The 27,413-nt window shown below is 39.9% G+C and overlaps 1 protein-coding gene across 6 annotated transcripts in view; it reads left to right on the plus strand.

Moving 5' to 3' along the window:
- The window catches only part of ALDH18A1 (aldehyde dehydrogenase 18 family member A1), a 61,244-nt gene that overhangs the window by 16,602 nt on the left and 17,229 nt on the right, over positions 1-27,413 (plus strand). For 3 of the 6 annotated variants that reach the window (XM_027860426.1, XM_027860434.1, XM_027860465.1), the window contains 9 exons: positions 5,083-5,306; positions 8,136-8,285; positions 8,367-8,471; positions 11,840-11,998; positions 12,614-12,704; positions 22,400-22,524; positions 24,207-24,351; positions 24,938-25,011; positions 26,692-26,791. In XM_027860426.1, the coding sequence (XP_027716227.1) occupies positions 5,083-5,306; positions 8,136-8,285; positions 8,367-8,471; positions 11,840-11,998; positions 12,614-12,704; positions 22,400-22,524; positions 24,207-24,351; positions 24,938-25,011; positions 26,692-26,791 (1,173 nt within the window). The remainder of the gene's footprint in view (positions 1-5,082; positions 5,307-8,135; positions 8,286-8,366; positions 8,472-11,839; positions 11,999-12,613; positions 12,705-22,399; positions 22,525-24,206; positions 24,352-24,937; positions 25,012-26,691; positions 26,792-27,413) is intronic. The other 3 variants (XM_027860441.1, XM_027860448.1, XM_027860456.1) reach the window with 3 other exon arrangements.

Genomic DNA, 27,413 nt, shown 5'->3' on the forward strand with positions numbered 1-27,413 from the left:
ACCTTTGTCAGTATTAGGGTAGTTGGAGGGAAAAAATTATATGTATGTATATATATAGATGGATGGATAGATAGATAGACAGATAGTTAAATAGATAGAGGGCACAGGGTGAGTTGAAGATGACAGGGTCATATCTGGAGAATAAAATTAAGGGGTGAGAAAGGATTATACTAGGAGAAGGAGAAAGGGAAAGGTAGACCGGGGTAAATTATCTCACACAAAAAAACCAGAAAAGAAAAGGCTCTTACAGTAGAGGGGAAACAGGAGAAGGTGAGAGGGAATGAGTGAATCTTATTCTCATAGGATTTGACTTAAGGAGGGAATAACATACACACTCAATTGGGTATGGAAATCTGTCTTACCCTACAGGAAAATAGGACGGGAAGGGGACAAGACAGTAGGGGGGTGATAGAGAGGAGGGCCTATTGGGAAAGGGGGTAATCAGAAGCAAATACTTCTGAGGAGGGACAGGGTCAAAAGAAAGAATAGAATAAATGGGTGGGCGGGATAGGATTAAGGGAAATAGAGTTAGTTTTTCACTGCATGTCTACTATGGAAGTGTTTTGCATAACTGCACATTTATAGCTCGCCTTTTCGATGAGGGTGGGTGGGGAGGGAGGAAGGGAGAAAATTTGGAACCCAAAGTTTTAAAAACACATGTTAAAAAAAAAATAATGCCTTTGTATCCTCAGCAGCTAACATAGTACTTTATAGACAGCAGGTGCTTAATAAATGTTTATTGAATTGAAAAAAATAAAATAAAATGAAAAAAAAAATCTCTATCTGTTGGTTCCCCCTTTATGGACAAATAGGCTAATCATCTGTACTTTCCTTCATCCTTGTCCTTAAAACATGCCTTCCCTTGACCCTACCAGCTTCTCAAGCTATCATATTCATATATATATATATAATATATATGTATATAGTATATATATGTATATATATATACTATATAATATATATCTTCTCTCTTTCATTGCTAAATTCCTAAAAAAAAATAGTTTATACTCATCACTTCCCACAAAGCTTTATAATTTGGCATCCTACCACTCTAGTGCAACAACTCTTACCAGTGACCTCTTAATTGCTAAATCTAGTGGCCTTTATTGTAGTCTTTATCCTTCTTGACCTTTTATTATTATCAACACTGTTGACCACTCCTTGGATGCTTTCTCCTGGCTTGGCTTCTGTGATACTGCTTTTTTTTGTTTCCCTACTTTCCTTACTTCTCCTTGAGCCTAGTTTATTGATTCATTATCTTCCTTCTGTCCCTCTATGTGTGAATATTACCAGAGCTTCTGTTCTAGATCCTTTTCTTTCTCTGCAATCTCTCTAATGATCTCGTCCACTCCTAGTAAGTTTAATTATTGCCTCATGCAAAGGATTCCCCTAAACTATATATATTTTTGTGTCTTTTATTTTACTTTTTTTCACAATTACATGTAAAATAATTTTTTAACATGTGTTTTTAAAACTTTTGAGTTCTAAATTCTCTCCCTCCCTTCCTTCCCTTCCCTCTCTTTGGAAAGGCAAACAATTTGATTTAGATTCATGCAAAACACATTTCCATATTGGCCGTGTTGCAAAAGAAAACACAGACCAGAAAAAAAAAACCCAAGAGAAAGAAAGTAAAAAAAACAAAACGAAACTATTCTTCGATCTGCATTCAGACTCCTTCAGTTCTTTCTTTGAAGTTGGATAGCATTTTTCATTATAAGGTCTTTGGAATTGTCTTGGATCACAATATTGCTCACAGTAACTAAATCATTCTTAGTTGACCTTCATATGCTGTTACTGTGTACAACATTCTTTTGATTCTGCTCACTTCACTGTGCATCAGTTCGTGTAAGTCTTCCTGGGTTTTTCTGAAATCATCTTGCTTGTCATTTGTTATAGCATAGTAGTATTCCATCACAATCATATGCCATAACTTGTTAAGCCATTCCCCCCAAAACTATGTTTCTGACCCTAATCTTTTCCCTAAGTTCCAGTCTTATATCTCCAATTAAATGCTAGGCATATCTAACTTGGATGTCCTGCTGGCACCTCAGATTCAAAATGTCCATAACTGAACTTCCAACTTCCCTATTTCTTTTGATCACTTATTCATTCAGTCACATAAGCTTGAAAACTTTGTTGTCTTTGACCTTCCATTACTGCTAATATCTTAACTGTTAAGTCCTGGAAATTACATGGAGCATCTCTTAAACCTGTCCCCCTTATTTTGATTCATGCTGCCACCGTTCTGGTTCAAGGCCTTCATTACCTCTTGCCTGAACTATTGTAAGAATCTTCTGATTGGCCTGTTTTCTTCCATTCTCAACCCTTTTCAGTCTATCCTTTTCATAGCTGCCAAAATAATCTTTCAAAGTCACTGATAATCTTGTTAGTTTTAGGATAAAATTCAAATGCTTTAGCCTGAGATTCAAAGTCTATCCGCCATGACTTTATTTCCCATTACTTTTATTCATGCACTCTACATTTCATTCAAACTAATTGCTGGCATTTCCTTGAACTCAACACGGTATTTTCTGTCTCTGTGCATTGTGTCAGCTGTCATCTCTGCTACCTCCTCATGATCTGTCACAGTTCCCTCCTTCAAGGCTCAGCTCAGGGACCGTTTCTTCTGTTAAGCGAGCCTTCTCTGATGATCCCTTCCTTCCATCCCTAGTTGAAAGTGTTCTTTTCCTCCTCAGATTTTCCTGGAGCTCTGTGTCTGAAACTCTTCTTGGTCCCATTATAACTGTCTTACATCGTACTTACCTGTCTGTATGTCATTTCTTCCCTAATAGAATGTATGCTTGTTAACTAAGTAATTTTTTATCTTTATACACGTACCTTGCACCTAACAGTGTCTTGTACATAGAATCTCAATAAATATTTGTAGAGTCCATTTTTTTGTCTGGAAAAAAATCTAGATAGTAGATTTAATTATAATCTATTAAGTTTGTGAAAAATGCTTTTAAAAAGATTTAGCTTTTGGTTAATTTTTAATTTTTGCTTTTTGTTTTCTGTTACTTTTTTGTTTAATAAATTATAAATGATTATTAATTCTTTAAGCATCAATCTGACCTTAAAAGAATGCTCCTCTAAAGTTTTATGAGCTTACTCATTGACTTGCTAGTCAGGAGTCAAGAAAGACTATTTAAAAAAAAACCAAAAACATCTTTAGAGGCATAGCTCCATGACAGTGAGAGGCATGGGAAGGGGGCTAGAATTGTCCCCTCCTTGTAAATTATAGAGTCACCACCTGCCCTGGCCACTCCTGAGATCCAGTGATCCCATGGTCCCTTGTGGGCAGGTTGGCTCAGCCAAGTGTCTAATGGGTAGAGGGGCTCTCTGAATGCAGAGATAACGGGGTCCTGGAGACCTTTTGGGGTACTCCTGGTCTTGGGCCGCCAGCAGTCTCTTGGGAGCATCCTGTCCTTTGGGTTTCATGGCTGTCTCTGGGGGTCGGAGGCAGAACTTCCCAAATAGTTCCTCGACCACCCCCACCCCCAGCTCTGTGAAGGGTCCTAGGTTGGTGTGACATCTGGACAAGTCCAGGACTAGACTCAGATGGCATCATGGATCCACAGAGCCCGAGGACACCTTGATAATGGTTTATCCAAACCCTTCTACTTTCAGAGGAGCAAACTGAAGCTTCCCGTGTAAGAGACTTTCCCAAGGTCTGGAGCAGAGCTGATAAGCTGGGACAGGTGGTCTGTCCCACCCAAGGTCCTTCAGACCACTGAAAAGCTATTGGAAACCCACTCGAGGCTTCTCTGCTGGGGCCCCCGCCTGCCCCAAGGCCAGATCCCTGGGGCACTTGGCTGGAGACTTCTTGCTATACTCACCTAGAACCGTGGTTTTCCCCAGTTCTGAAGCCATCACCACACCCCATCTTTTCCAGCAAACCTTCAGATAGGCCTTTCCCTACTCTCAACCTATCCTTTGGCCCATCGTACAGGGAGAGGTGATTTGTGCTGCTGTGGCCACATCTCTCCCCCCATTTTCAAGACAACTGGCTGGGGAAATGGGGGAAGAGGACCAAGGTCTGGGCCCCGCCGAAGGCCTGATAGTTCCACTTATAAACTCCTCAGGGCCAGAGTCTTCCTTTCTTAATGTGCTGATAGGGAACGGACAGACCCCAGGATCCCCAAATAATAAACAATAAAAAAAAATTTTAAAAAAAGAGGCAGGTGGAAGAGATGGTAATTTCTCTAGCATTCCTTACATAAAACAAAACTTTTTGATGTTTTAAAAAAAATTGATAGCATCTCACCCACATCTCTTAATGTTAATAGCAATATAGATAATATTAATATAATTATGAATTTTCAGATCATGTTGTCCAACCTGTAGCATTCAACATCCAAATGAAGACTTCACTGTCAGGAAACACATGACTCTCTGTGAAAGCCGATTCTATTTCTGAGTGGTCTCAGTGGTTGGGAACATTAGCTGTCCAGTGACTTATATTCAGATCATTGAAAGAAAATGTTTTCTGAGTGTTAAGAATATTTCACATTAGCAATTTGGTTGCATGGCAGTCAGAGACAATCCATTAAAAAGTGAAGGAAAGGATCAAAGGCCAACAAGGCCACTTTTCCTTTCAGAACCCCCCAACCCAACCCCTTCCATGCCCTAATTTTCATGGTTTCAGCTCTGAATTAAGCATCCATGGGTGATCATTATGACAGGGAGGAAACTGACTGACAGTTTTCTTAATTCAGCAAATAATTACTTAATACATATCATGCAGATGTGGAAGATACAAAGATGAATATGCCAAGGTCCCTGTTCTGAACTGTCTCTGTGTAATTGTGTGAATCTTTTGTGTTCTATGTGCTGTATGTTTTCGTAATAGTCTAGAATTTGTGGTCTCACGAGCTTGAGCTCATGCTTATTAATAATGCTAAAAACATATTGTGGCAGCTCAGTAATGTCAGTCAGCCACAATAGCAAATTGTTTGAATAGTGACATTGAATCGTAGGGTTCAAGCCATCATTTTTCAGCAGCAGGAGGTGGCTGTTTTATTTGGCTTGTATTTTGTTGGGGATTTTTGTTTGTTAAGGATATTACTTTCCCCTGATCTCCAGATTGTCTCATGCAACGACCGGTCTTCAGACTTAATTTTTCTCGTTCTTGGAGCAACATTCCCTTCATCACGGTGCCACTCATGCGTACGCATGGCAAGCCTTTTGCCCACCGGAGTGAGCTAAAGCATGCCAAGAGGATTGTGGTGAAACTTGGAAGTGCTGTGGTGACACGAGGGGATGAATGTGGCCTGGCACTGGGGCGGCTGGCTTCTATCGTTGAACAGGTGATTACCAACACACACACACAAAACCTTGTAAATTTTGTATCCTTGATGACTTGAAGACCATGCTCCGATTATCAATGTTAAGATGAAAAAGACCAGCTCAAAAAAAATCTTCCTAATTCACATTTGAGTGAGCAAATCTAGACAGCTCCTTCATCAGTGTAGACCACAGTGGTAAAAGAAGAAAATGGGGGTCGATGTGAGTGACATCATAGGGCACCAATGGCAAAATGGATGTCGGAGTGATGGCATTCTACGCACTCAATTCACATCCTATTTTGATTCCTCAGAGAGAAGCACTGGATGTAAATAAAAGGTGTATTTATTTGGGTGGTGATGTTTTTTACTTATGTGATGATAGAATACATATGAACCTGCCTTAATTTTACCTAAAAGTCTTCAAGAAGCTGTTTTCATTAGGCTCTTGTGTGGCGGGACAGTCTCTAAGGTGAAGCTGGTACACAAGACTGTCCTTTTTTTCTTTTCTTTTTCACAAAATAATTGTTAGTCCACTTGCTGTTGATGCAGTACCTCATTTCCACTTCACCTGCATCCTCACCATCTCATGAAACTGCCACCTTCGAGTTCCTGAATCTTAAAATTCCTCTCCCTGACCCCAGTCTTCTGTCCTTTCACATTTCCCAGCTTCCTTGCTGGCATTAAACTTGTCCTTTGTTGTCAGTATGACTTCTGGTCCCTTGATCTTACTTTATCTCAGTCTGTCCCTCCCTCCCTGGACCTTCTGCTGTCCCTGGTCTTCTCATCTTCATTTCTGGAGAGCTTCCTACAATTCTCTTTTGTGGAGAGAGTCTCAAAATGCATCTGAATTCACCCACGGTACATGTATGGTACATAACCTCACCAGTCTACCTACTAGTCAGAGATAAGGAGAAAGGCCTCCGGAGTTTGTAAGCTGAGCAGTCAGTAAACCAGATTGACAGAGCGAGGGGCAGTAAAGTGAGGAGAAAAGGGATGCAGTTAGGCTGAACCATGTGTACAGGGACATAGTGCACCCTTGATAACTGTGGGCATACCGCACTGTGTTGAATACAAACCAAAGATAACAAACTGTCATCAACTGCTAGAAAGAGGAAACGCTTACATAAAACTTAATAGAGTCTGTATCAACAAAATCAATACAGCTAGAATAATGAGAGACTATTAATGTTATCTTTGGTAGACTGGATGAACTTGACACATATTTGGTGTGGTGTCTCACCGTCGTCAAATCATCTTTCTCATCTCTGCAGGCATCCTTGTCATGTGACTTCAGGTTTTTCAGTTTTCAGACTCTGTACAATTCCAAGAATGTTACCTTTGAGACTTTCTAGCCATGTAATTATTTTTTCTTCCTACTTCAAGCAGTGCCATCAGGTATGGGGTGTCCATCGTGTTTCAGATATACCATGTTTCTTTACTAGGAGATCATGTATCCTTTCTTGAGATAAGTCTTAATCTAAGCTTTTGGTTCCAGTGGGGCAAAAGCCAGGGAAGGAGTCTACATTTATGTGTTAAACATTGTCTGTTTTGTTTTATGATAACCTCTATCTTTGCATAAAAATTGCAGTAGATTGTTAATAGGTCTTCCTACCTCCAAAGCATTTTTGTGCTACTAGACATTATCTTTATGCATTGATCTGGTCAAGGTAACTTCTCAGAGCTCTTCAGTAGTTTCCACTTCACTGACATTAAGATCTTTGAGTGTGTTGCTGGGCTGAGTCTTAGGCGCTGGCCACACAGAGATTGGAAAGTGGCACATTTTCCCTCAAGGAGTTTTCATGACTACCAAGGTTTTGATGTACACAGAGTACAGTTTGAACTGAGGAACCGTCAGGCTTCTCTTTTTGATATTCCATGCCCTCCACAATCAGGTATCATCTTATACTACTTTTCTTCAGGGATCCTGTGTCCTTATCCAGCTGGACTGCTCTTTGCCCTGCCCTTTATGTTCTCACCACCATGGTTTTGCACATGCTCTTCCCTGTATCTAGATGCCTTTGGCAGTCTGCTAGCATCTGTAGATGCTGTCTCAGAGTAAGTTTTCTTAAATGTGTAAAATAAGAGTAATAATATTATAAAGGAAATGAATTAAGTTGAAATTCATTTATCAGAATATTAAAAAACAAGTTTACATACCCTTTTATAGAGGGTCTTGGAGGTCAGTTAAAGGAGGTGGGACAGAAATACTGAAAGTTTTTTGAGCAAGGAAGTAACATAATGAAAACAGTTTCAGATAAGGAATCTGGCAATCTAATTATGTAGGATTAATTGGAAAAAGAGACTGGAAACCCTTTTGACAGACTACCAGGTTCCCTTATAGGAAATCCAGTAGGAATGGCAAGAACCAATCTCTAGATCAGGACTGGTATAATACTTAAGCATCACAGAGTATTTCTCAGTAAAATGATGCAGGTGCCAATCAGACGTTAGATACTAGCACTAAATAGTCTGATGGGGGTGAGTTGTCTAGGCTTTCTCACACTGGCTGGATTTCCTGCACCTAGGCTACGGCAGGAAGCCACAGCCCTGCACCTGGTCCTCAGTGGTTCATGTGATTAGTGCAGGAATTACATCTTCAAGGAGACTCTGGGGGCAGGCAGGCTGCTTTCACCAGTGCTTTCACTCCTGAAATCAAGATTAGAACATGAAAGGAGGAGTGGGACCAGCTTTTGCTCAGTGCGTGAGGGTACCTGCCTTTGGCCCCTATTTTAGAGCTAATGACTGAGTACTTGAGTCACAGAGCTGGAAAGGAACCTTAGAGATTGTCTACTCCAACCCCTTTGTGACAGTGGAGAGGATTCTTGGGCTTATATCTCCTCTTCCTGGCAGGTGTCGGTGCTACAGAATCAAGGCCGAGAGATGATACTGGTCACCAGTGGGGCTGTAGCCTTTGGGAAGCAGCGACTGCGGCATGAAATCCTCTTGTCTCAGAGCGTCCGGCAAGCCCTGCATTCAGGACAGAATCAGCTCAATGAGATGGTGGGTCCATGAGCGCTGAGGACGCTTCAAGACTTTCCCCTGTCCTTCCTAACCGCACGTTGTCTTGTGCATCTGTTGCAGGCGATTCCTGTCCTGGAGGCACGAGCCTGTGCGGCCGCTGGACAGAGCGGGCTGATGGCCCTGTACGAGGCGATGTTTACTCAGTATAGCATCTGCGCTGCTCAGGTGAGAGCTTGTCACACGGTGACAGAACAAGCCTAGAAGTTCATCTTCAGCTTTTCTGTGGATTCAGCAGCTTAAGGAACAAGGGAGAGGGAGGGGGAAGACACCTGCTGTGTGCCGGGCACTGTGCTAAGCACTTTTCAAACAGTATCTCATCGGATCCTCACAACAGCCCTGGGAGGTAGTATCCCCATTTTACAGTCGAGGCAGGAGGCAGGCAGAGGTTAGGTGACTTGGCGAGGGTCACCCCGCTAGGAAGTGGGAAGTCAGATTTGAACCTCAGTCTCCCTGATGTTAGGCCCTGCGTTCTGTGCCCTGTGCCACACCCTGTGTGCTGCCTCAGACCAGGGGCGGTCTGCTTTATTTACCTCTGTGCTTCTGCCTCTCTTGGTAACAGGATCTCTCGTGCAGACTCTCTAATTAGTTTTGATTTAATAAAGTGTTTAGCAGAATAGGGAGTGTTTGTGTGTTGTAATTATTACCCTGAGAGTTCTGGTGCTCTCGCTGGGATTCCTTGATATTTGGCCAGAGCCCCTCTCTATAGGCCAGGGCCTTCCAGTTCAGGCCCCTCTTGTGACCATGGCCCTTAAACTCACATCCAGCTGTCCAGCATTACAGACGACGCAACAGGCCCGGATAGACTTGTCCAGGGTCACCAGCACATGCAGGAGCCAGGACTGAAACCAGGTGTCTCACATGTTTCCTGTTCACTGTGTGTCTGGTGTCATTCCTATACACAGGTGCCAGACTTTTAAGATTCTACTTTTACTTTTTAAGTGGAGTGGACTAGGTGTCTTTCAGCTCAAAAATTCTTTGGTAATAAAAACAGACAAGTTGATTGTTATTGCAGAACTCAAAAATTCACTTGAGTATTCATTTAATGCCTTCCATATGCTAGGTGATGAGGCTATAAAGATTTTAAAAGGTTACATTCCCTACCCTCAGAGAGCTTACATTTTAGCAAGGTCATGACGCGTGAACACAAATATAGATTTCCCGCCGAAGTGCCTCGAAGAAGTCAAAACAGAAAGGCAGCAATGAAAGAAGGAAAGGAGGATTGTGAAGGTCTTCTGGGTAAGGTGGCACCACCACTAGACCTTGAAGGAAGGGAAAGATTTCATGTAAAGATGTAGACGAAGGTTGTTTCTGAGTTGTCAGATGGCGCATAGGAACACGTGCCTAGGAGAGAGGGCCAGAGAAGATCAGGACAGGACTGCTGTCCCGTTGGAGCGGTGTTCAGGAGAGTGTGCATAAACTAAAACTAGAAATATGGCCTGGGTCCAGATGCTGGAGTTTCTCATATGAGAGTTTAAGGAGTTAATCTTTTAGGCAGTGGGGAGCCGCTGAAGGTGTTTTAAGTTGCTGGAAAGCCCATTAGTATTTCAGGGGACAATGACAACTCTCTTTTGACACCTACTGCTCCAGTGAACAACATGGACTCATTTGCCACAAAATTTATCAGGCTGCCCATCTTCCTTTCTGTTGCCTTTTTGTGTCTGTAATCTTATGTCTCTCCTAATTTTGTGGGGGGGGGGTCATTTTCCCCTTCTGTCTTTGTATTTCTGATTTTTCTGTGTTTCTATCTTTTTTTGCTTCTGCCTGTGTCTGTCTCTCTTTGTCTCTCCCTTTCTCATTTAAAACTGTCAGAACATAAGCTCTTTAAGTGTTGTTTCTGTTCACTAATCTCTCTGTAGATAGCAATTCCCAGGCCTCTTGCTCCTGCTACTTGCCCAAGTTTTTATCTCCAAATGGACTTTAACTTTTGTCCTGCGGCCCCTTATCTTCTCTAATCATCCTTTACAAAAGGCCTTTGTCAGTACCTTTCTGAGAATCTTAAGTAAATTGTGTGACCATGTCAAAGATCTAAACAGGTTTGCCAAGTTTCATTTTTTCCATTGTGGAATCTAGGCTGTCTGGTATCTGATTTACTTCTCCAAGCTCATGGAGGTCGGTTTCCTATCTCTGTGGTTGGGATCATGGCTCTGGGACTTATAGAATCTTTTTCTCAGAGAACTTTTTTGGGCTTTTTTCAAACTCTTCTTTGTCCTTCCTGTTAAAGGTTTTTTTTAAATTGATTCTTTTATTGATATACTCTCCATTATCACCAGCACTTTTATCCTTTCAATTCTAGAGCCTTTGCCCCCTGAATTAGTCAAGCCTCAGGGACAACTTTGTCCCCATAAAATGGGGAAAAACATCCATGGCATGGACCCCAGTAGATGTTGCGTTTTCCACGACCCCTCTACCCTACCTGGACATTTTCCCATTCTTAAATGTTACACACAATGGCAAGAAGCATTTTCCTGGGATATCGGGAAAAAAGGAAGAGCTGATATTAATATAGCATTTGGTAAATTTTGAAAGAACTATACATAAATATCTCCTTTGATCTTCCTGAAAAACCCCTGTGAGATACATAGCACAGGCAGTATCACCATTTTGGGGATTAGACTTCTGATTTCATTGGTATAGAGAATGTCTCTGGCAGAGGCTTCCTCTACCAGTACAAATGGGCATTTACTGGAATCTTACAGTTTTAGGAGTTCCCTGGGGCTTTGCTCAGGATCTCACAACCGCTATGTATAAGAGGGAGGTCTTGCAGCTGGGTCCTCCAGGACTCCAGGGTTCTCCTGGGTCCCCAATTGTTAATACTACAAAGTGTATAGAAGACGGGTCAGAGAGGGGGAGAGATAGGAGCAGGGGGATCACTTGGCTCTTGTTTCGGCACTGATGGCAAGGACAGGTTTCAGCAGAATGAGACACATCGTGAGTCAGAGTGTTAAGGATGTGCTTAACCGATGTTGACTTGGCCGACGTGCTGGTATTTCTTTACTCTACCTTGTACTTAGTTTGCAAACCTGGAGGTTGGATTCAGTTGTTGTTTTAGGGAGTTCGGATCTGTTTGTGAGTGGTCATAGATACTTAGATTCCCAAGGTGACCTTAGGATTGACCAGACTTCTGAAAGTATGGCATGGCATCCTAACCTCCAGCATGTGGTAGAGCAGGAACTCTTAACTGGGGATCCGTGAGATTGTTTTTAAAGATGTTTTGATAACTATATTTCAGTGTAAGTGGTTTCTTTGTAATCCTGTGGATTTTCCTTTATACATTTAATAACATTCTGAGAAGGGGTCCACAGGCTTCACCAGATTGTCACAGAGATCCGTGATACAAGATAGGTTAGGAACCCTCATTAAATTCATAGCCTCTTCATCCTGTGTGGTATACTAGAAGCCCCCATTCACCCAATAGCTATCATTTTGATATGGCCACATAGCCAGGTGCTTGACGTAGCATCTTTTCCACGTGTATTTAGCCTGAGGGTTCTCTGATTCTTTCTCTCTGACGTTTTTTATTTATTTGTTCTTAGATTTTAGTGACCAACCTGGATTTTCATGATGAGCAGAAGCGCCGGAACCTCAACGGGACACTTCATGAGCTGTTACGCATGAACATCGTCCCAATTGTCAACACAAATGATGCTGTTGTCCCCCCAGCTGAGCCCAATAGTGACTTGCAGGGGGTAAATGTGGGTAAAGTATTCCTATGGGTGGAGCCCATTGGAGCTACTAATGCCTGCCTGTGCTGCATGTACTAACCACCCCAAGATCCGAAAGTATTGATGAGAGTGAGGTAAAGAATTCACCAAGGAGGCTGAGATCATGAAGATGAAAGATTTTGGTCGTGAACACTGAGTGAAATAAGAGGAATTTCAGTAGGATCAAATGGCCTAGCTTCTTGGGAATATAACTTATGAACATTGTGCAGTGAATGGGAGGCTGCATGATGCTTCCAAGAGGGGTCCGGAACCAGAGCCTGGGAGGTGGGAGAAGGAGCCTTGGGAATCATGTAGCTTGACCTCTCACTTTGCAGATGAGGAAACTGAGGCCCAGAGAACAGAAGTACCTTGTCCAAAGACACCCAGGCGACAAGTGGTGAAGGCAGGATTGAAAGGCCGGGCCCTCCCACTCTAGGTCTGCTTCTCCACTACATTTTTCTCCGGCAGAATGGGCAGAGAAGTCTATGTAGCTTAGATTGCAGGGACTTTGGCTTTATTTGTTTGCTATTTGAGCGTGGCTTCGTGCTTATCTAGGTCCCTTCTTAGGTAGGATGGTTCATTCATGACATTTTACCTGAATTCCAGGTCATTAGTGTTAAAGATAATGACAGTTTGGCTGCCCGTCTGGCTGTGGAAATGAAAACTGACCTCTTGATTGTGCTTTCAGATGTAGAAGGTATGTGGTGATATTTTTTTCTTTCATCTGTGACCACATCTAAATCTTCTGAGTATTGTCTAAGGTCCCTTCATGGTTTTGGAACCTGGTAAACATTGCACTGCCTTTCTCCATTTTCTTCTTCCTAGAGTTGGGCATACCTGCTTCCTGGATGACTCTAGCTCTGTCCTCACTTTTTTAAAGAGTTCAGTTTCGTTTTATTTTCAGTTCTGAATTAACTCCCTCCCCTAACCATTGAGAAGGCAAGAAAAACAAAACCCATTACAAATATGTATAGTTAAGCAAAAGAAATTTGTGTGTTAGCCATGTCCAAAAAAAGAACAAAGGAAAATGATCTGTACTCTGAGGGCATCAGCTCTCTATCTGGAGGTGGATAGCATGTTTCTTTGTGTGTCCTGTGGGATTTGGTTAATCGTTAAATTGATCAGAGTTACTAAGGCTTTGAAGGTTCGTTATCTTTATAATAGTTGTTGTTACTGTACAAATTATTCTCTTGGTTCTGCTCACTTCACTTTGCTTCGATTCGTACTAATCCTCTCAAGTTTTTTCTGAAATCATCCCCTTCATCATTTCTTACAAGAAAATAGTATTCTATCACATTCATATACCATAACTTGTTTAGCCATTCCCCAGTGGAGAAATACCCCTCAGTTTCTAATTCTTTGCCACTACCAAAAGATCTACTATAAATATTTTCCTCTTTCTTTCATCTCTGGGGTAGACACCTAATAGTATCACTGGGTCAAGGGGTATGCATAGTTTAATAGTTTTTTGGGCATATTTCCAAATTGCTTTCCAGAATGGTTGGACCAGTTCACAGCTTTACCAACAATGCATTAGGGTATTTGTTTTCCCACTGCCCTTCCAGCATTTGTCATTTTCCTTTTCTGTCATGTTATACAATCTGATGGGTATGAGGTACCTCAGAGTTGTTTTAATTTGAATTTCTCTAATTATCAGTGTTTTAGAGCATTTTTTTCACATGACTATTGATAGTTTGGATTTCTTCCTCTGAAAACTGCCTATTCGTATCCTTTGTCCATTTATTGCTTGGGGAATAAATGGCTCTTTGTCTTGAATCAGAAAAATTGGATTCAGTAAATCTGACTCAGTGGCCTATATATAGCAATGAGACCTTTGTCAGAGAAACTTGTTGCAAAGATTCTTCCAAGTTTCCTGCTTTTCTTCTGAACTTAGCTGCCTTGGTTTTGTTTGTGTAAAGCCTTTTTACTTTTATGTGATTAAAATCATCCATTTTGCATCCTATGACTCTATCTCGTTTGGTCATGAACTCTTCCCTTAGCTGTAGACCTGACAAGTACTTTCTCCTATGTTCCACTAATTTGCTAATGCCATTTTTTATATCTATATCATGTTTCCATTTCGAGGTCTTCTTGGCTTACAATGTGAGATGTTAGTCTATACCTAGTTTCTGCCAGGCTACTTTTCAGTTATCCCAGCAGTTTTTGTTGACTAGTTAGTTTTTACCCAATGGCTGAGATCTTTGGGTTTATCAGACACTAGCTATATTGTGCTCACTTGCTTCTGAATATTGTGTACCTGATCTATGCCACTAATTGACAGCTATTTCTTTTTTTTTTTTTTCAGCCAAAGACAAGGTTTATTAAAGATCTGCCATATTAGCCAGATCTTAAGGAATCTGAGCATCTGTGAGGTATTGGCTAGATTGTAAAAATTTGAGCAGTGGCTAGATTATGAGAATCACAGCATCTTAATGGAGACAAGATGGACCATAATTATTTACAGAAAGACTGTGGGAGGGATCTAGGAGTGGCCAAGAGGTGGGGGGGAGGGGAGATGACTGTGAAGGAATAGACAGCCAGGGACCTGTACCAGGTGGCTGAGGGACCATGGAGCCTAGATAGGATTAAGGGTGGGAAGTGGCCTGGGGCTTTAGGGAGGTAAGACAATGGAGGGCTAGGCTAGGTTAAAGGTAACAGAATTGGGAGATTGGGTGTAGCCATAATGAAAGGCAGTTGATGGGATTGTAACCTCAGGCCAAAGCCAGAGATTTGACCTTGTGGAAGTCCAGGGTTTTTCCTTTTTGGGGTCTAGATCCCAACCTCATCATTCCCCCCTCAAACAAATGGGATTCAAATTCTTTTGGGTTAAGGGGCAAAGGTCTTGGCTTCTAAAACTGCTTCCTGCTGGCACAGGGCATAGAGCTGTGCCTGCCTTGAGGGGGTCCCAAAGGGGAAGTTGACTGGAACCGAGCACATGCTGCATCCACAGAACAATGGGGAGACATTGGCTGGTACCTGATGTTTGCTGTCAACTGTAGGTGAATGGCCTGTAGTCCAAGCCCAGAGGCCAGCTTCTTTACCTTGAGCAGGATGTGCTGAACCTGGGTGATGCTTCCTTGACAGCTATTTCTTACACGGTATCAAATTATTGTGATGATTATAGCTTTGTAGTATAGTTTGAGATCTGGTATTGATAGGCCCCCTTCCTTCACATTTTTATTTTCATTAATTCCCTTGATAATCTTGACCTTTTGTTAGTATTTTTTCTAGTGAAGAGGTTCTTTGGTAGTTTTGTTGCGGTCTGAGAGGTTGAGACCCGCACCCCTCAAAGACTGGAGTATAGGACGGGGTCGTCTGGAATGAATTCATAGGCTCAATCATTCTTTAAGTCAAGTTGGCAAAAAGTTTATTGTTAACGCTTTTCAGCGGGTAAGGACTCTTAAGAAACCTGCAACCTTAAAGGGGTATAGTTAAAGTTTATATGGGATAAAATACAATAAAACATGTGCCAAATATGCTAACTAGGTGATTCAGGGTAGATTTAGGGAATGGTTATTAAAGAGTGGTCAGTTCTTAAAGGAACATGCACTTCTTGTACCTACTGTGCAGGTGTTTTACCCAGAGTTCGCTAGGAAAAGCCCACAAGGGGAGCCACATGGAGGTGTGATTTTAGGCCTGCTGTATCACTAAGTTAACTAGAGTTTAGGGGTAACTGAGAATTGTCTGGTCTGCCACCAGTCACTGTCCTGTTTGACAAGATAGATGTAGGGAGTATCCATATGTCTTAGGTCTAGAATACAGATAATGAGGAGTCCAGGATGTAAATAATGAGGTAGGGCGGTACTATAGATAGTCCGGTGGGTAAGAATATCTTTATGACCCAGTGCAAAGCCAGTTCAAACTAATAATTCCTTCAGGTGCTCTCTCAGGTGTGAGAGAGATAAGGATATTGCTGGGGCCCACTTATGAGTAATTGCTAGGCATGGTGTCCTTGGGCTGTGGAAAAACTGTCAGGGATAGTGTTTCTGCGGCTAGGGAGAAACATGGTCATGGAATTGGGGTTCCAGTACAAGCATCCCACCAAATAAATGAATTTGGGATAGTGTTGTCATTTTTATTATATTGGCTCAGCTTACCTATGAACAATTAACATTTCTCCATTATTGAGATCCGTCTTTTTATGAAGAGTGTTTTGTAATTGTGTTCATATAGTTTCTCTGTGTGTCTTGGCAGGTAGACTCCCAAGTATTTTATACTGTCTAGTTATTTTTAATGGGCTTTCTCTTTCTATCTCTTCCTGCTGGATTTGGTTGGTAATATACAGAAATGTGGATGATTTGTGTGGGTTTATTTTATATCCTGTAATGTTGCTGAGTTGTTAATTGTTTCATTTAGTTTTTCAGTTGACTCTTTAGGGTTTTCTAGGTTAGTGGTTTCAAATTCAAATAGTAACATATCCCTGAGGACACATATGGACTTAGAAAGCCACAAATTAACATTATCTATGTTGTATTGTATTTTTATTTATTTTGTGAAATGCTTTACAGTTATGTTTAATTTTGTTGCAGTGCACTCTAGAGCAGGCCTGCACAATCTGTGGCCTGTGGGCCACTTCAAAGGATTTTGGGTGGCTGTCACTTGACCCACAGCAACCAATTATGGTCAGTCTGTCTCTAGTCTGTCTGTGGCCCAAAGAAGTTTACAAGTTGTGCAGGTCTGCTCTAGAGGGTTGTGGGAATGTGGTCTGGAAAAAGTCTTAGTTTTGTTTCCTCTTTCCCTATCTTATTCCTTCAGTTTCTTTTTCTTGTCTTATTTGCTGCAGCTAGCATTTCTTGTAAAATACTGAATAGTATTAGAATAGAATAGAACAGAATAAAAAAATGGTGATAATGGACATTTTTGCTTCACCTTTGATCTTGTTGGCAAAGCTTATAGCTTAACCCCATTACATATAATACTTGATCTAGGTTTTAGATATACTACTTATTTTAAGGAAGGCTCCATTAATGCTTTCTAATGCTTTAAATATGAATAGGTGTTGTGTTTTGTCAAAAAGCATTTTCTGCAACTATTAAAATAACTATATGTTTCTGGTCAATTTTATTATTAACATAGTTAGTTGTATTTGTAATTTTCCTATTATTGAACCAGCCTTGACATTCCTGGTATAGATCCAGCCTGATCGTAGTATATAATCTTTGTGATATATTGCCATAGTTGCATTGTTAATATTTCATCTAAATATTTTACACCAATATTAAGTAGAGAAATTGGCTTTTAGTTTTCTTTTTCTGTTTTTGCTTTCCCTGGTTTAGGTGTCAAGACCATATTTGTGTCATAGAAGGAATTTGGTAGGATCCCTTCTTAACTGTATTAAATATTCTGTTTCTTGTTCAGTTATTCTAGATAAATTGTTTTTGTAAATATTCATTTATATCATTTAAATTGTCAGTTTTATTGGCATATAGTTAGATGAAATAAACCAATAATTGCTTTTATTTTTTCTTCATTAGTTTTGAATTTGCCTTTTTCTCTTTTTAATACTAGTCATTTAGTTTTCTTCTTTTTTTAATCGAATTAGCTAATGTCTTATCTATTTTGTTAATTTTATCCAAAAAGATCCCAGCTCCTGGTTTTGTTTATTAATTTAATAATATTTTTTATGTTCAGTTTTATTAATCTCCTTTGATTTTCAAAATTTCTATTTTGGTGTTTAATTAGAAGTTTTAAATTTATTGTTTTTCTAGTTTTTTTTAATTTCATGCCCAATTCATTGTGCTGCTTTTCTCTCTTTCATTGATGAAAATGCTTACAGATCTACATTTTCTGCTAAGTACTGCTTTGGCGTTGCAAATTTTGGTATGTTTTCTTTGATGTCTTTATCTTTAATGAAATTATTGTATGTTTTGTTTGATTTGTTTGATTCGGCCATTCTTTAGTATTGTTAGTTTCCAATTAATTTTTTATCTATATTTTAAAGACCCTTTATGGAATATAACTTTCATTACATTGTGATTAGGAAAATTTAATTTTTAATTTAAAATTTAACGCTGCTTTTCTACATTTATTGTGAGGTTTTTTATGTCCTGTTACATTGTTGGTTTTTGTGAAGGTGCCATGCACAATTGAGAAATAGGTGTGTTCTTTTCTATTCCCATTAATAGTCCCCAGAAGTCTATCATATCTGACTTTTCTAAAGTTCCATTCATGTTTAACTTCTTTCTTGGTTATTTTATGGTTAGATTTATCTAGGTCTGAAAGAGGTAAATGGAGATCCCCCATTATTATAGTTTTACTATTTCCTCTTGTAACTTATTTAATTTTAATTTTAAGAATTTATATACTATGCCATTCAGTGCATATATAGTCAGTATTGATGTTTATTCATTGTATTATTATTATTTATATTATTATTATTGTATCTTTTAGTAAAGGGTAGTTTCCCTGTTTATATCTTTTAATTAGGTCTATTTTTGATTTTACTTTGTCTGAGATATTTGTCACCCTTGTCTTTATTTCAACTAACTCATAATAGATTCTGCTTATTTTAAGTTTATGAGTACTTTTCTGTTTCAAATGTGTTTCTTGTAAACAACATATTTGTTGGATTCTGGTTTCTAATTCATCCTACTGTCCTCTTTCATTTTATGGGTGAGTTCATCCTATGTATATTCACAGTTATTATTCCCAACTGTGTATTTCCCTCCATCCAATTTTCTTATATTTTTTCCTTCTCTTTTTTCCCCTGTCCCCTCCTTAAGAGTGTAAGTTTTGCTTCTGACTACTGCCTCATTTAATCTACTCTTCCTCTCTTATCCCTTAACTCTTTTTCCTGTTGACTAAGATGAATTTCTGTATCTAACTGTGTTTATGTGTATTATTCCCTCCTTGAACCAGTTCAGATGAGGGTGAGGTTCAAATGTTGCTGCTCCCCCCATGTTAGGTATGGGTCAAAGTCACCTCTCTTGTATACTCCGTTTATTAATTTTCCCATATTTGTCTTCTTCCTTCCCCCCTCTGCCAGTGCATTCTTTTTCCCTACCTTGTAATCTTTTGTGATTTCTCACTTATCGTTATTACCTTGTTATGTGCTTCTCTTAAGCCCTGCATTTGTGTGTCAGTTTTTCTACTCAGCTCTGGTCTTTTCATCAGGAGTTGAAAATCCTCAATTTTATTTAAATCCATTTTTTTCACCTGTTAAGATTATAGTCAGTTTTGATGGGTAGGTTATTCTGCTTTCTGAATATCCTATTTTGAGCTCTCTGTTCCTTTACATTATGGTGGTGGCTGCTGAATCACGTGTTATACTAACTATAGTTCCTTGCAGTATTTTTTCATTGACTTGGGAGTTCTGGATTTTGGCTGTAACATTCCTGGGAGTTTTCATTTTGGGGTTTCTTTCAAGATGTGACTGGTGAAGTGTCACTTTTCTTCTTTTCCTTCTGGTTCTAAGATAACTGGGAAGTTTTAAAAATTTTTTTCTTGAAATATTATGTTTAGGCTCCTCTTTTTTTGGTTCATGGTTTTCAGGTGTCTCTCCTTGATTGGTTTTGCAGGTCATTTGCTTTTCCTAGGAGATACTTCCTATTTCTATTTTTTTTCCAGCTTTTTGACTTTGATTGTTTTTTGATTTCTTATGCAGTCAGTAGCTTCCATTTGGCCAATTCTAATTCTTAAGGACTTGTTTTTTTCAGTGAGATTTTTGTACTTCTTTTACCAAGTTGTTGATTCCTTTTTCATTCCTTTCTTCCTTTAACTTGTAGGAATTCTGCATTTATTTATCACTTTATATACACACACACACACACACACACACATATACACACACATACATATATATGTATATACGTATATACACACATAAATACATATTTATAAAATTGTACATTTATAAAAATATTTATAAATGTTTTCAAGTCATTTTCATCTTTTGAGCTTGTCTTGAGCTTCCCTGTCACCCCTGTAGCACTTTGCGGGCAGGTTCTTTGTCATTTGCTCATTCTTCCAGCCTGACTTTTGACTTTGAACTTTATGTTAGTGCCAGGTTCTGTGTGCTTCTGCAAGGGGAGCGGGCTGATCTTTGGCCCAAACCTCTGTCGTCTCAGATCCTTCTGCTTTCAGAGCTCAGTCTGGAGAGCCTGCACGTTGGACTGTTCGCCACTGTCCTGGTCTGAGCTCTGCAAATTCATCACCCAGGTTTGGATCTGCTGGTTTGTGTATGATCGGATTTCAGTAGCTTGCTGCTGGACTCAGTCGCTGTTAGCTTGCTGAGAAGTTCTCTAGGTATAGAGCCACTGAATTGCTGGCTGTCCTTCAGTCTTGGTTTCCTGACCTGGTTATCCCACTGCATGTTCTTATGCCAGAACTGAATCTCCCATCTTCCCCTGGACTCAGAGCCACATTCTGTGCTTGGTACTCGGCTAGACCCTGAGCTCACTCCTGACTATTCCTCTCTCCCTGGATCCATGACCCAGAGCTAAGGGAGAGGAGAGAGGGGTTATTATATTAGTTTATTTTATATATACATATATGTATATATACACACATATATATGTATACATATATATATGTGTGTATTCATATATATATGCAAAATATTTGATGTTTTCTACATTTTATCCAGAAAAGAGAAGCTATCTCTCTAGTCCATTTTGCATATAGAGATCTAAAAATTATCAAATAATCCTATCAAGTAAATGATGCATTCAAAAATAAATGTTTTAACTGGTGTTTCCTGCTGCTTCTGATAGATATATAATTATAATATACATATAATAAAGAAAATACTTATTATTATTATATTATTTATAAGCCAACTAATCAGAAGAGAGAGGAAGAGCCCAGTTGATTACCACCTGTTCTCCTGGTGATGATCAGAGATAATCCCTATAATCCCCTCTCACTGTGGTTTGATAAATTAGAGCATGTGCAAAACATAAAGATTTCTCAACTCTATGAGTTTGAGCTAGCCCAGAGAAGAAGAATTTCAGTTATATAGTCAACAAATATTTATTGAGCACTAGTTCTGGAAGGCACTGTGTTAGACACTGCATTTGATAAGGACTAAAGAATAAGCTGAGATTATTGCTTGATGATTAAGTTAGTTGATAAAATATGTGAGGAAAAGGGGACGAATGGCAAATGATTCTAGGAAACAAATTTGTCCAACCATTGGTAGTCCAGATTGGTGTCTAGATTTTTAAAACCTGTAAGTGCTTTCTGTAGCTATTGAGGTCAAATCTTGATCCATTAAAATTATCTCTCTTCTGATCCTCACAACAACCTTTGGAAGTAGGTACTATTATCATCCTCACTTTTACAGACAGACAAGGAAACTGAGGCAAACAGGTAAATGACTTGCCCAAGATCACACAAATAGTGTCAGAGATCGCATTTGAATTCGGGTATTCCTGGCTAGCTATTATGTCACCTGGCTGCCTTGTGGGGCATCCCAAAGTTTAGCACATGCATTTCATGTAAGTGGATTGGAGCACTGGCAAAAGGAAAGGGGGCCGGCAGAGAACATTGTAATAATAGACACCTAGAGAGCTGGGCCCTAGGGTCAGGAGGACCTGAGTTCAAATCCAGCCTCAGACACTTCCTAGCCGTGTGACCCTGGGCAAGTCACTAACCCTGTTTGGCTCAGTTCCTCATCTGTAAAATGAGCCGGAGAAGGAAATGGCAAACCACTCCAGTATCTTTGCCAGGAAAACCCCAAATGGGGTTGCAGAGAATCGGACACAATTGAAACAACTCATGCAACCACAATAATCCTCAGCTTAGAATTATCCACACTGCAGCTTCATAAAAAGGAGTATAGATGGCATCACTGCAACACATAAGCATGAAATTGCATGTCAAGAGACCCGAGTTCTGGTGTTGGTCATGACTAAATTTTAACTAGATGTACTTTTTTTTTTTTTACACACAAATCTTGCTTTGTTTATGAAGTTGGGCAAATTATTCTGTTGGCTGTTTTGGTGGGATAATGTAAGGATTTGGGTGAGTTAATGATTGCGTGTTAGTGTTTTACCCTGCTTGGTGCTACATAAAAATAATGCAGGTCTTCAGGATAACTTAGTTGCCTGTTCAGGGGTTTGCAAGTAGTGATAGCAGTCAACTCACCTTGTGATTAGAAAGCTGAAATGTGTGTATTTTGAAATCTCTAAGTTTATTAAACTAACATACTTTGTAGATTTACCCTGATAATATTCTAACAAGTAAATTGATTTTATTTTTTTGAATTGGGCAGATTTCAAAGAACCAGTTTCCTGTTCTTCCACCATTGCTGCAATTGTTTTGAATCTTGGTTAAGCGGTCAATGGGGAAGTCTTGTTGGGTGTGTGTGAGTGCATTGGTTTGTGTCCTGTTTTCCTATCTCTCTTCTAAAGACTATGGCATAATGAACTTTACAACCTTCATTCATTTCAGGTCTTTTTGACCGTCCTCCAGGATCAGATGATTCCAAACTCATTGATATTTTTTACCCTGGAGACCAGCAATCCGTAACATTTGGAACCAAGTCCAGAGTAGGACTAGGTGGTATGGAGGCCAAGGTAGGAAGAGAACTGGCTCTTGTTAAATTATGAAATAAGATTGTTTTAAATCACTTTAAAAATGTCTAATGTCTTAACTCACTTTGATGAATGTTTTATATAGGATCCTTCAGCTGTCTTTTTAAGAACCTTAAAGACAGACTACTCCCTGAGTTTTCACCATGTATCATTTTTCATAGCAAGATGGGTTACTTTGTTAAGTTAATGAGATGATCATCACAATTTGTGGTATTTTAGGTTTTCTACATTTTATCCAGAAAAGAGAAGCTATCTCTGTAGTCCGTTTTACATATAGAGATCTAAAAATTATCAAATCATCCTGTCAAGTAAATGATGCATTCAAAAATATACTTGTTAACTACTGCTTCCTGTTTCTTTCTAAACCTTTTGCAGTGTTGGTTCCGACCTCATGAGTCGACTGAAACTACTTCTTCCCAAATTACCAGTGATCTTTTAATTGTCAAATCTACTGACATCTTTTCAGTCCTTATACTTCTTGATCTTTCTGCCGCACTTGATGCCATTGACCACCTTCTCCTGGACACTCTCTGCTCTAGAGCTGGCCTTTGGGGATTCTGCCTCTTACCCTGATTGCTCCTTCTCATCCTCCTTTGCTAGATAATAATTCATGTCATGCACTAGCATGGACTACCTTAAGGCTGTCTCTTTTCTTTGTATACTCTCACTCGACCTCATTATCTTCCTTGGATTCAGTGGTTATCTCTGGGCACACAATCCCCAAATCTGTACACGCAGCCCTGGTTTCTCTCCCAAGTCCTACGTCACCAACTGCCTTTTGGACATTAAAGACTCTGCCCCATGATAGACATCTCAGACTCAGCTTGTCCATAATAACACTCATTCTCTTTCCCCTTTAACTCACGCCTCTTCTGAATTTTCCTATAACTGTTCAGGGCACAACCATCCTTCCAGATGCTCACACTAACACTCAGTGTCTTCATGCACACTTTATGCTCACCCTGCATAGCCAGTCGTTGGCCAGATCCATCACACTTTATCTACTCATACGGCGGCTCCCTTACTTCTAGCCCTCATCGCTTGTCACCTGAACTATTGCAATAGTTGTCTACTCACACTCCCTGTCTCAGGACTGTCCTCACTCCAGTTCGTCCTCCATGCAGCCACTAAAGTGGTTCTTTCCTAAAGTCAGAATCCAGACATGTAACATACAGTCTCTCACACACACACACACACACACACACACACACACACCCCCTCCTCTGCCCTGCTCGGTAAATCCCAGTGGCTCTCGCTTAACCTTTATGATCCAATAGAAACTTCCCTGTTTGTCACTTAAAATTCTTCTCAAGAAGACCCCTTCCTGGGGTAATAAAGTCACTTATTCATAAAATTGTGAATCATGAACCTACCTTCAAATCTTGCCTGGGAGAATTTTCCCTTAGCTCATTTCATAGTCCATTATATGATTTGTATCATATTAATTTTAACTTGCTTATGTATTTCTTTGTGAGTGTTGTTAAATCTTTTATTTTTTGCAGCATTGTGTATGTATTTCCAGGAGTGTATGTCTGACTCCCAGGTTGTGAATTCTTTAAATAAAGATTTGTTTGGTGTCTCCACGGCATCTAGTTAGTGCCAAGGATTGCAGGTTGGTTGACTGACAAGTTCTGGATCTGTTATCTGGATATTTCTTCTATTAGGTGAAGGCTGCCCTCTGGGCTCTCCAGGGTGGAACTTCTGTTGTGATTGCTAATGGAACTCATCCGAAGGTCTCAGGCCACGTCATTACAGACATTGTTGAAGGGAAAAAAGTTGGCACTTTCTTTTCAGAGGTGAAACCTGCAGGTAAGTGGAAATTTGTGAGATCCCTCGCTTGTGAGTAAATAGCTGACGTCCACCTGAATAGACCAAGAGCCCAGAAAAGAGGAATTTGATGAATTTACTTGATTTTTAAAAATATTAAGCAATTTATGATCAGTTTCTGAAAACTGCTGGCAGAGTTAGATGCCTTAGTAAATTTTCAGTCTGCACACTTTTTTTCCAGCTCACTGCATGTCAGTAGTGCATGGCTCCTTCTGCTCTGCTCTGCTCAGCAGTACTTCCTGTTCTCCCCAGGTAACTCTGAGAAGAATAAAGCTCCCAATTTCAGAAAATGAGTTCCTAGATAAATACATATTATGTGGGAAATTAAGTCGAAGTAGGATATAAAGGAGAGGCACAAATTGTACATCAAATCCAATTAGCTCCTGGGAGTTTATAGCAGAGTTTATTTTAATCGTTAAGTTCATCTATTATTCCCTCTTCCCAGAAAGTAGATTATATCAATCCTGGGATGCCAAATGAAAAGAAGTTGCCCTTCACTCTCCGAGTATCAAGACCATTGGAAAGAGTGCTAATCCAAGATGACCATGTCTTTCTAATTTGTTTGCAGGCCCTACCGTTGAACAGCAGGGGGAGATGGCTCGATCTGGAGGAAGGACTTTGGCCACTTTGATGCCTGAGCAGGTAAGTTGGTTTTTCCACATTGTTTCTAGAGAAATAGGGATGTTAGCGGGCCTGGCCTTTTCAGTTCACTCTTCATTTAGCCTGTGGCTTTTCAGCCAACTCCACATTTCTCCTTAATGCCATCTTACTGTTTCCAGCTTCATAGTTTTGATCTTGGTTTGCCTTTCTTGGTTTACGCCAGCAGGGCATGGTGGATAGAGGGCTGGCCTCAGAAAAGTCCTACCTGTAATACATATTGACTGTGTGATGCTGGGCTAGTCACTTAACCTCTCAGTGCTGTATATAACTCGCTTCAGACAATAGGTACCAGAGGAGATGCTGATCTGCATTGGTAGAAGAAGTATATTCCTGTGGATGTTGCCTGTACCACTGACATGTCCAAGCCCTCACCCTTTCTTGGCTTTGCCCTGAGTCCTTCCCTTTTTTTCCCCCTCAGCTATCCTTGTACTGTTTTCCTTTAAAAATAGAAGCATAATATTCTTTCTATAATTTAGTCATTAAGTTTTGGGGAATGAATGCATAAGGGGAAATTAGAAAATTGGGATACTCCATTTAGCTTGGATATTTACTTGCTATGTCACTGTAGACTATGTGGAAAATTGTCATTCCCCAGCAGAAAACACATTGGCCTTCCCCCAAGTTCAGTTAGTCAATTGGCAAATAGTTGTTAATGGCCTGCTAAGTGCCATGTAAAATGGAGCCTGCTGAAAACTGGCACGGTGTGACCTGATGGCATCAGGCACAATAAGGAGGTCCAAGAACATCTTTGTTGCCTTCTAAGAGACCATAAGATAAAGCCTTGAGGGTTAGTCTCTCAAGATAAATACTGTAGTCTGGGGAAGGGAATGAGGATTTGGATGACAAATGGAAGCAGGAGAAAGAGCAGAGGAGAACTGTGCTTTCTCACTATGGGATGGTCTAAAGTTCTCATCTGGATTTATAGAATTAGCATGGGTGAGGACTTCTATCTTTCTCTGCTATCAAAGTCTACTAAATAAGAGTAGTCAAAATAAAAATCTAGAAGCTAAATCTATTTAAAAATCAGCATTTTTGTTATTACTGACAATATGTATGAGAGAAAGAACAGCTTTGTAGCTAGTGTATTGACTTGGGGTTGGGAAGACCTGGGCTCTTTATTAGTCGGGTTAAATTTATTAATTCTCTCAGCTTCAGTTGTCTCATATTTAAATTAGGGTTAATAATAGCACTCATTTAAAGGGTTATTGTGAGGGTCAAATGAAAATTTATATAAAGTACTTTGCAAACCTTAAATCTTGGTATAGAGATTGGCTATTGTTATGGAAAGTGTGATCTAGTGGGTAGAGAGCTAACTGGACTTTTTAATGAGATGTTTCATGCGAATTATGTAGACTCCAGGCTTAGGTATGGCATTTGTGTGATTTGTATAGCCTTCATTTTGTTGCAATTGCTCAATAAATATTTAATAAAGAAAGGGAAAGCAACGTAAAGGAATAAGGGAAGAACAATTGAGGAGAGGTAAGAAATGAGAAAACAGGAAGAAAAAAATGAATGACATTAGGAGATTGTTGCCAAAGACTGTTGAAATGTCACTTTAGGAGTAGGGCATCTCATTTTGGTAATGTGAGTGGTGCATTCTTTGTCTCACTTAAGGTACTTTACTTTTGTTTCCAATTCTCAAACTCCTGCCTTTCTCTCCAGAGGGCTGAGATTATCTACCGTCTTGCTGATCTCCTGACTGACCAGCGGGAACAGATCCTGTTGGCCAACAAGAAAGACATGGAAGAGGCAGAGGGTAAAGGTAACCCATGATCTGAAAATCTGTTGCTTAGTAGATGTATTGCCTTCCCCTTCCCACCCACTGGTGTTCTTTTCAAGAAAGGCAAATCTGTCATAGCAGAAATAATACTAAAATAAAGGGAAAAAAAAACCTTTTTCAAGAAACACTACATTAGTATTTCGGAGTGTTCAGATGAAGACTTATGTTGAAAGCTTTGTAGAATTGGTGAACACGGTCATAGGTTACTATAACCTGTCCTTTTGTCAGCTGATAAATGTTGAATACCTGTAGGGTTTTTTGCAGTTCCATATGAGGTGGTTTATGGTCTATAATAGTAGTATCAAACTCACATAGAAACAAGCAGAATTAACTGTACTCCTGGAGGTCTTCAGTTTTCCTGAAGAGATCTCATCTTTCCTATTCTGTTGTTTTCTTCTATTTCTTTGCATTGCTCATTTAAGAAAACCTTATCTCTCCTTGCTCTTCTCTGGAGTTCTGCATTCAGTTGGGTATATCTTTCCTTCTTTTCCTCCCTTGATCAAATAGAAATTCCTTCGTTTAGCCTTTAAAGCTCTGAACAATGTGGTCCTTTTCTAGCTTTCCAGTTTTTTAACCCTGCTGCCATCCATGTACTCTTCAGTCC

This window comes from Vombatus ursinus, unplaced genomic scaffold (genome assembly GCF_900497805.2).
Source record: "Vombatus ursinus unplaced genomic scaffold, bare-nosed wombat genome assembly UNPS02000749.1, whole genome shotgun sequence".
Taxonomy (NCBI): Eukaryota; Metazoa; Chordata; class Mammalia; order Diprotodontia; family Vombatidae; genus Vombatus; species Vombatus ursinus.